General features: G+C 42.7%; 1 protein-coding gene across 1 annotated transcript; it reads right to left on the reverse strand.

Annotated features, from left to right (window-relative positions):
- Positions 1 to 2,672: 2,672 nt before the first annotated feature.
- On the reverse strand, positions 2,673 to 8,818 carry LOC141332179 (uncharacterized). The gene is made up of 3 exons (XM_073837288.1): positions 8,540 to 8,818; positions 3,795 to 6,928; positions 2,673 to 3,691 (listed from the first exon to the last, which is right to left on the reverse strand). The coding sequence occupies exons 1-3, from the start codon at positions 8,613 to 8,615 to the stop codon at positions 3,476 to 3,478; spliced, it is 3,426 nt and encodes a 1,141-aa protein (XP_073693389.1). The 5' UTR covers positions 8,616 to 8,818; the 3' UTR covers positions 2,673 to 3,475.
- Positions 8,819 to 9,772: the final 954 nt, after the last annotated feature.

The raw sequence follows: 9,772 nt of genomic DNA on the forward strand, positions 1-9,772 counted from the left end.
TAGTCGAGACAGGCTGTCTGAATATAAAGCAGTGCTATCGTTCACTAAAATCGCTTTTGGTAAATAGCTAAATTAAAATATGCGATAAAAAAAAACAACTTAAAAAACGTAAATGAAAATTAAAAATGTTGCCTTGGCAACTAACTGAAATCAATTTTAAATTGAAGTATTAAAATACGCAAGCACTGAATGAAATTAGTTTAAATTATATTTTTTTTAAATAGCGTAATTATAATATAAAAAGACAAATACATGAAAAAAAATACTAAAACTTCAAAAGTAGATTCAAAATTCAAAATGAATCCACCTTTTTCTTCACGTAAAAATGGGCGCGGCCATTTCTAAATGGGACTGATTTCCATCTGCGCCCAGCTAGTTTTAGCTGTACAAAACAGCTAGGTTTGCTGGTTAATATTGCAAATTGGTGTGTCTTACCATATTATTTTAATGCATTTTTTTTTATTAATGAGCACACTTGTTTGTAGCGCAAACAGTTTTACCATTTACTGCGTTGGTTATTCGCGTTTTTTACTATGAACCGGAAATCTCACCCATTTAGCATTGAAGAAAAAGGTGCATACTTTAAATATATATCTACTTAACTTTTTAACGTGGAGGAAGTAAGCCGTTTTCTGTGAATGTGCGAGACTTCCGGTTCAGTAGAGAAATAGCAAGATAAATAACAGTGGTAAAATGATAAAACAGTTGATAGTTAAGATAATTACATTAAAATAATAAGACAAGGCACACCAGTTTGTGGTATCAAGCAGAAAAACAAGCTGTTTTGTACAGCTAAAAATAGCTGGATGCTGATGACACCAGAACCCTCGCCCATAATATTTACAAATGGTGGCACCCACACTTATGGGAAAAAAATAAGGTGGATAGGCTACTATATTCACATTAGATATGTGACCCTGGACCACAAAAACAGTCTTTTTTTAATTTTATTTTTTATTGAGAATAAATAAGCTTTCCACTGATGTATGGTTTGTTAGCATAGGACAATATTTGGTCGAGATACAACTATTTGAAAATCTGGAATCTAAGGGTGGGAAAAAATCTAAATATTGAGAAAATTGCCTTTAAAGTTGTCCAAATGAAGTCCTTAGGAATGCATATTACTAATCAAAAATTAAGTTTTGATATATTTACAGTAGGATATTTAAAAAATATCTTCATGATCTTAATATCCTAATGATTTTTGGCATAAAAGAAAAATCAATAATTTTGAGCCATACAATGTGTTGTTGGTTATTACTACAAATATACCTGGGCTACTTACGCCGGTTTTGTGGTCCAGGGTCACATATAGAGGAATTGCACTGGCGTAAAATCTAGAGTAGACATCTAGAGTCATCTACATGTGTAGAGACATCTACATGAATGGAAATAAATAAATAAAAGAAAAAAAATGTAGGATTGAGTTGCATTTTAGGCATTCTGAATGATGTTTTTTTTTCCCACATACTATATACCATACTCAAAATGATTGCTTGCACCTTTGGATTATTTACAGTACACACCTGTGTATGTGTCGACATCGTGTGGTCAAAATAGGATGTTACACCACATCTGTTTATCCTGACATGCAAAGGAAACACTTTCCCATTGTTGCTGTTTTTACTACTACTTTAATACTTTACATGTTATCTATGTTTTCTAGTATTTTTAAAACTTGTTTTCGGCAAGATTTTTACTTAACTCCTGTAAATCAAATAAATACACTGTGGGGTTGGTGGTTTATGAACCACCTGGAGTGCTGAGAGTGTAAATGAAGAGAAGCTTAACTTTATATCCATTGATTTCATAAATTCTATATAAAAAAAAAAAAATCTTCGACATCTCATTGTAGAACCATTCATCACTTCTTGCTGCTTTCTTGCCTCTTATGATGCTACATTTTGGCATAGCCTCTAGAAGATTTCCTTATTTTTGATTGAGACATGTCTTTATCCCTTCCTGAATGTGTGTGGACAAACTTCTACCACATGCCTTGTTTCTGGCTCATTGTTCGTCTCCCTCTCAACCTCAAAATTTCTCTCCTTGGTTACAGGTTGTCATGGTTTCGAGGGCCTGGCAGAGGCAGGATTAGGAGCCATTTTAGGGACAGCTGGCCGGGTCGGTCTCCACCTCCCCTTCATCCCGCGCAGAGACGCTCAGGGGGGATGAGGGGGGACATTGTGCAAGGATTAGAGCTTCCTGTGTGTCAGCCGCATTACACAGGGAGAGGGGGGGTGGGATGGAAAGAGAGTGAAAGAGGCAAAGAATGAAAGAGAAAATGAAAGAGCAAGCATATGAAAGAGAGCATGACACAGAAAGCGAGAGGGTGTTCGAGGGGAGGGAGTGAAGTCTGTACAGCTGCACACTCAATCACATTACACAAGTGTATGTGTGTGTGAACAAACACACACACGCACACAACATACACACATACGGCCATCAACATGCACACCACCAATCTGGGAAACTAAAACATTAAAGGAAGCAGACTTTTTAAAAAGAAGGGGGTGAATGAAGACAATTGCTGAAGAACAAAGTGCCTTATGGAACAACAATAACAAAAAAGCTTCATCGGATGCTGGAAATAGCTTAACAGGTGGCGGTTTTGTGTTCAACGCAATTAAAATAACGCACAAAAAAGTAAAAAAGTCTTGAGACATTCATTCTGACTTTATTTCTCTTTTTGACAAGTTAGGATCATATTACATCCATGAAAATTACAATACAAACAGGGCCAACAAAGTTGTGTCAAAGGTTCAAAACTTAAATCTACAGCAATTTTGAGCTGCTTTTGCTCATCTGCAGCATTGTGAAAACTGATTTGCTATTTTGATAATCAAATAGAAAACCCTAAATACTTATAAATCAATAGGGGCTTTTAACCCAAGAAGGTTGAACCTCATAAACCTCCCTTGTCAATAAGAGTTTCAGCAGTCACAGATATAGTGCAGCTATTTAGAGAAACACCTACAAAGTACAGCAGCATGAAAGAAGATAAAAACAGGGTACGTAAAACAAAATTGATATTTACATTCAGCTGCACATCAGTTGATCAGTTTTGGTATGATCTCTATAAACCCATCTCACACATCAGGTCATTCCCTTTTTTCCTAGAGTTTGCTTGAAAGTATATATTTTTAATGTAATTTTCATGTATATCCTGGAGTTCCAAATTGATTTCTGAAATTGCACTTAGACACATAATTAATGTGCTCGTCATTTGTTATACACAAATACTAGTTTCAAGATCCAATTTCTGTGCATCCTGATATTTGAAGTCGAAAGACTTACTAAGTCTTTATCAATATGATTTAATTGTCTTCATGGAAAGGCACTACTATTACATTTTATGATTTACTAATATTCTACAATATCAAACAATTAAAAACTACTCCTAAACACAAAGTTGAAAAAAGTCGTCATAGAAATCAGTAAACAAGAATAGTGCTAAAACCTAACTAATCACATTCTTTTAAGCAGTGTCTTCAGGCCTGTCGTCTTTGTCAGTAGTAGACGCAGGATGCTCAGTCAAGGACAATTTGTTTGTACTTTCCTCTGACATATTTTTAGCATCCTCTCCTCTCAGTTTTCGATGGGTTGACTCCTCCACAACTTTTCCCTCAGATGACTGTGAGGATGCAGTGCTGGCCAACTGATTCATACTTCCGCTGTGGACTTTCATATGCCCCTGTTGAAACACAAAAATTAGAAGTCTTGTTTCTAACGTAGACACATGTAGTTTAAAGAATATTTAATAGATAAAAATGTCATCTAACATTCAATCTACGTACCTTCAATCCACTGCGGCTAGCATACTCTTTTCCACACTCTGAGCAGCTGTAAGGTTTCTCTGAGCGCTGTGGTTGTGGAGGGGCTACGGGAGTCTCTGACGATGTCACCTCTGTCTTTTCTTTATCTTTCCTTTTCTCCTCTTCTGCAGGCTCTTGTGCATCCTCAGCTTTCGCCTTCTGCTCTGCGACTCTGTCTGGAATGTGCAAAGAAGCATTCTCTGTAGGTCGGTGAGAATCACCTTCATGGACTATTCCGTTTACATGATATGTTGTCTGCTCGCTGCTTTGGTCTGATTTTGACTCAGTGGACAACCCTGGGCTGGAGGGTGGAGTGAGGGCAGGTGACAGATCGAGAGCCTCAGAGGTTAAACTAGGTTTGGGGCCGCTAATCACCGATTTATGTGAAGCACCATTGTGCCATTTTTTATCAAATAAGATGTCCTGGGAGTTGGTCCGAGTACAGAGAGATAAGGGCGTGTCTTCGTCATCTTCTGCAGAGCCGTTGACTTGAGATTTGCTGTGATGGACTGCGCCATAATGGTTCTCATCTGATGGAACTGAATTGTCAGGTTGGCTGTTTTCTCTTGAGGCGTCCTCCTTCTCCAGGGTGACCGTTGGACTTGACTCAGGTGAGTTCTCATAGGGATCTGGATCTGACTCCATTAATTGATCTGCAACACCTGATGTTGCATCTCTTAGGCTAGCGCCAGATTCCAGTAAGCTGGCAGAGGAAGACATGCTCATATTTAGAGGAAGAGACTGAAGGTTTTTGGGTAAAGAAACCCCATCCATTTGACCAGGGTCTTCCACTGACTGAAGGTCCCCATTACCTTCTGGAGGCAATTGGCCTCCCAGATGCATTCGAATGTGATGCTGCAGTACCACAGCATTGGTAAACTTGCGCTGACAGAGTGGGCATGAATTCTGGCCACGTGCATTGGCTGGACGTGCCCTGTGTGTGGCTAGATGAGCCCTTAGACTTCCTTTTGTGGAGAAGGAGCGGCCACAGAGTTTGCAGGGGAATGGACGTTCACCCAAGTGAGTGGCCTGGTGGAGACGTAATGCCCTTGGGCAGCTAAGGACACGGAGGCAAACCCCACACTGATTAGGGAGCAAAGAGGAGCCAGTTGACCCTTGGAGCTCTTGGCTAGCCGGCTCACTGCTGGTATTCGGGTTCAGCCCTAAGGCAGCCATCATCTCCCTCCTGTAAGCTGAGATAGCATTAGCACTGGAGGTTGTGGATATGTCATTTGCCTGAGCCTGGCCTTCACTGATGCTTTTCGGGAGGGGCTGCTTCTCTAACTTCTGTGCCAGTCTTTGCAGCTTTGATGTGTCAGAGGTGGCAGAGGATGAGGATGGAGAGGAGGACGGAGGGGAGGAGTTTTGAGGTTTGGGGTATGAGGAGAAAGGGAAGGAAAGTGGGAGGTGAGGGGATGTGAGGTGAGGAGGGCGAAGAAGGGCAAGGCTAGGATGGTGTGCAGAGGGACCAGATGGGAAGAGAATCTTCGGAAGATGTGCCAGCTGGGAATATGGAGAACCAGGATGTAAGGTAGAGTGTGGTGGTGTATTCTCATCAAACCTCTGTTGCTTTGCACCTTTGAATTGACCAGCCATGGCAGAGGAGGTGATGGATGAAGACGACTGCACACTAGTGGAAACAGAGGCTGCGGCTGCAGCTGAGGCACGGTTAAGCTGTAGCAAAGAGTGGGCGGTGGAAAGCAGGGCCAGATCAACACTGGGTGGCAATGGAAGGGAGGAGGGAGATGGATGAGATGACCCGGACAGGAAACCAAGAGCTAAACTATCTGGCACACCTACGCTACCTTTAACCCCAAAAGGCTCCTCCTCCTCTGCTCGACGTTTCCTGCGCCTCTGTGATGGCCCTGAGCCAGATCCTGACTGGCTCTGCTCAGACAGAGCGGGTGGCAAGAGTGAGAGCGACAGCTCAGGATTTTGCTCACGGTGACGGAGGAAGTGAGCTTTGAGGTTGCCGCGGGTAGTGAAACGACTGAGGCAGACCGGACACTGGTATGGGCGCTCACCGGTGTGGGATCTCAGATGGATCTGTAGTGAGGAGTCACTGCTCAGAACTTTCCCACAGAACCGGCAGATGTGCTGCTGGCGGCCTGAAGAGGAGTTTGAAGATCCGTTTGACGTACTAACAGTGGAACTGAGAGATAACTGGTCCTGGGAGAGGCTGACCGTGGGCAAGGGAGGAGTTGGGAAATTCACACCGTTGCCATGATTGACAGAGGTGTTGGGAGACTTTTCATTGAGGTAACGAGGTGGAAGTCCTAGCGTTAGAGACAGAGGGTGCACAGAGGCTGAAGAGGTGACTAAGGATGAGGAAGATGTTGAAGATGAACTTGTGGAATAAAGAGCTCTGGTTCCATTTGTGTGAGATTGGTTGGGCTTGGATGTAGGAGCTTGGGGAATCAAAGAGGCACCGGAGACAGTAGTAGGTGGGGAGCTAGAGCCTGCATCACTTTGTTGACCCTCCACAGATCCCTGAGGTGCATCTTGGGCACTGACCATACCACCTAGGCGCAACACCTGTCTGCATATCTCCTCTGTAATCTGCATTTGGTGAATCTGTCTTTGCTGCAGGACCCTAAGCTCCTCTAACAGTACAGCGAGAGTTGGAGGCACCTGGAGTTGCTCTGAAGGTGATGAAGGAGTTTGGTGGATGGGACTAGGACTTCCTTGATGTGGTGGGGCACCCAGCGATGATGAAGAGGATAAAGAGGAGGAGGAGGAGGTAGTGGTGGTTGCAGAAATACCCATTGGTGGGGACGTCACAGTGGAGTGGGGCTGATGAGATAGAATATGAGTGGACTTCTGCTGGCTAGGTGGAGGAGAGTGGGTTTGGGAGGACAGGGAAGGGTGTGGGAAGTCCGGAGAGAGAGATGAGTGTGCGTTAGGCAGAGATGTAGAATATGAGGCAATGTGATTTGGCCAGTGGGGAGGCGATGAGCTCTCATTGGGGAGCGAGGGAGCATGAAGGCCGCCAGGAGATGGTCTTGGGGCCAAAGGAGGCTGACAGTCCTGAAGGGATGTAGGAGAGGATGAGGACGATGACGAGGTAGCTTCAGAGGCAAGAGAGGTGGATGGAGATTTCACTGGAAACTGGTCATCTGGAGAAAAATAAAAAGGAAAACAGTTTTTAAGTATATAGCATTGATTGATCAGGCAAGGGCAGTTATTTAAAAAACATTTCAATATTACTGCATTGTTTCATTATTGTATAATTCAATGTATATATTCATTGTTCTAATTGAGTTCTATAAGAACAAGTTCTGAGAAAGCCTATTTAAGCCAACCCCTTTGTCAACAGTTTTCTTTCACCAAAATGCTGAATGCCACTTGTCATTCCGCATTCTTAATGATCTTTCACCCTTAAATCACAACCTTCATATACCACACTCACATCTTCCATCCTCACTCTTGCCACAACTCACTAACCACCTTGCAGCTATTGCAATGCTTTTTAGAAGACAATAGATATCACCACAACAACCCATAACCCCTCTTAACCCAACCCTCTGTCCATCAACTACATCTTTCATCTCTCTATTCACCCTTCCCCCCTGACCCCACACAGGGTCAGAGGTCAGCGCATAGAAAGGGTTTTGGGCACTGTCCATGCGCTCTGATTGGCTAGATGACCTAACCTCATGAGCTCTAAGGTCAAATTCTTTTCGAATCTTGAGCGCAGAAAAAGAACCAGAAGAAGGGGGTTGGGAAAACAGTGGGTTGACTGACAGACAAACTATTTCCATTCTGTGGGATACTGATACACAAAATGACTGTACACTGACAAATCTGCTGAAGTACACCAGAAACGCTCAACCCCAACTCGAAAAAAAGACCCTCAGAACTTACTACCTGTCCTTGCCAATAGCTATAGAAATTGAATCACAAAGGTGCTGCATCTTTAAGATTCCTCAGTTAACTTTTTCTTCCATGCATACACGCAACAGTGCATTCTTTCTCCTCTCTGTATTCTAACAGTGGAACCCCCAACTGAGCAGAGGTATAAAGTGAATAGAGGCAAGGGAGTGGGTAGGGGGGAACACGGTGGGAGCAGAAAAGAGGAGCACATGGAAACATGAGAGAGAGAATAAGGGAGAAGAGGAGAGAATAGAGTGAGAAGAGATTAATCTTTACCCAAACACCCCCTTCGTCCCCTCCCCCTTTCCTGCACCTTATTCACACTGAATAGGAGACTTCTCTAAATGCATAAAAGACCCCCAGCAATCAAACTGACTATGCTGCAAGTCTCTTGGAGGATTGACATTAGTGAAAAGCTAACGCAGTTATGGCCCCTGAGTGATTCATGTCAACATAATGACCGGCCATACGGCCAAACACCTTTAGACCAACCCTCCGGCCATGTCTTCAAGAGCCTTCTTTCAATATAACACACTTAACAGACATTTTGAGCGGGAAATGTCAGCAAACTACTTATTTTTGAAAAGTCAGGTCATGACAGAAATGTGAGCTGTGTGCTGGAGATTTTAAACAATGGCTTACTGAGTAGAGGGCCAAACGCACTAGTGCATTTCAACCTGTATCATAACTCTTAAGGTAATAAAACTTTCTCAATACTTGGGTAACAGGTGCTCTTGGTAAATTGTAACTAGTTACACAAAACTTTTTAATTAACCAGTCGTTTTTTAATAATAAAACATCACTATCAATTAGTCCAGGGTTACAAATAATTAACAAAGGAATGATTTCCTCACCTTGCGGCATCAAGCGGGTGCCCCCGGGGTCTGCGTTAACGAGCTGCTGGGGCCGTTTCTGTTTCCGGCGTGACATGATTCACGAGCAGACGGTGAGAGTTACGGGCATCAACCAACTTTGCAAAGCAAATTATAAAACCGGTATTTGAAAAAATAAATACCGAACTCCCGTGTTCACAAATAATCCACCTTGTAGGACGCGTTAAGACAACATCAGTTAGTTAAAAAAAAATAATGATGATAAAAAAACTTGCTGAAGCAGACCATGACGTCGTCCGCTGTTGCTGTGTGAACTGGCGAGTGCGTGTGTGGCTGTTTTTCCTCAACAAGTCCCCTCTTTCTCAAACTTGTCCACTCTGCGGACCCCCCTCCCCTCCTCTCCAAAGACACACACACACACTCACACAAAAATACAATCTCTCCTTGTTCTGACATTTGCATTTCAATGGCGCGGAACACCGTCTCTTTTTCTTTCTTTCCCCCTCTTTTACGTTTCTCTTAATGCTAATAGCAGCTCTCTAGTAATTTAGACAACTGAGTTATATATCAATACGAGTCAATACGAAATTTCCTACCTTTTATGATTAAAAATACGCTTGTAATGTATGCAAATCCTACTCAAGATTATGACATCTGTCTGTTTTAAACAGCTTAATGACTACAGTTCATTTGGTGCGCCATTGAGAGTTTTTGAGAACGACACACCTTTTGTGTGGGCAGGTCTACTAAGATTTATGTGAAATCTAAATGGGCGACATTGCAAATCATCTGACTCACAGGAAGGTAAAACAAAATAGACTGTAAGTGTTATCAGGTTACCTAGTAAGAAAATAATAGCTTAAGTAGCCTATTGAAAGGAATAGTGGAAGATTATGTATGTAGAAATACACCAGATGTTAAAGTTATGTTAAAAAATATATATAAAAAATAGCTTAAGGCAGATGATGAGGAAGGTGATGGGATAAGATAAAACGTCAAGCAGCTTATAGACTATAACTGCACGGGCTACTGGAGTAAAGACCCCCTGCGGCTCGCTCACTTTGTCGGTGCGTCCGAATATTCGGAGCTCTATTTAAAATGCATTGAATAGGAAGGGAATTTCCAACAATGGCGACCTGGACACAGTTGAGTGGGCATCTCTTTCTCTCTCCTCACCCCCAGGATCCATTGCCGCTCCACACAATGCCCCCCTTTCACCCCCGCCTCTGTTCCCATACACCACGTGGAGGAGGG

Source organism: Garra rufa, chromosome 3 (assembly GCF_049309525.1).
Source record: "Garra rufa chromosome 3, GarRuf1.0, whole genome shotgun sequence".
In the NCBI taxonomy this organism is placed as follows: Eukaryota; Metazoa; Chordata; class Actinopteri; order Cypriniformes; family Cyprinidae; genus Garra; species Garra rufa.

Coding starts and splice junctions, on each gene's coding strand:
- LOC141332179 (XM_073837288.1), bottom strand. CDS start 8,615: ATGTCACGCCGGAAACAGAAACGGCCCCAGCAGCTCGTTAACGCAGAC. Junction 6,929..8,539: donor CACCCGCTTGATGCCGCAAG/GTGAGGAAATCA, acceptor ATTTTTCTCCAG/ATGACCAGTTTCCAGTGAAA. Junction 3,692..3,794: donor CTAGCCGCAGTGGATTGAAG/GTACGTAGATTG, acceptor GTGTTTCAACAG/GGGCATATGAAAGTCCACAG.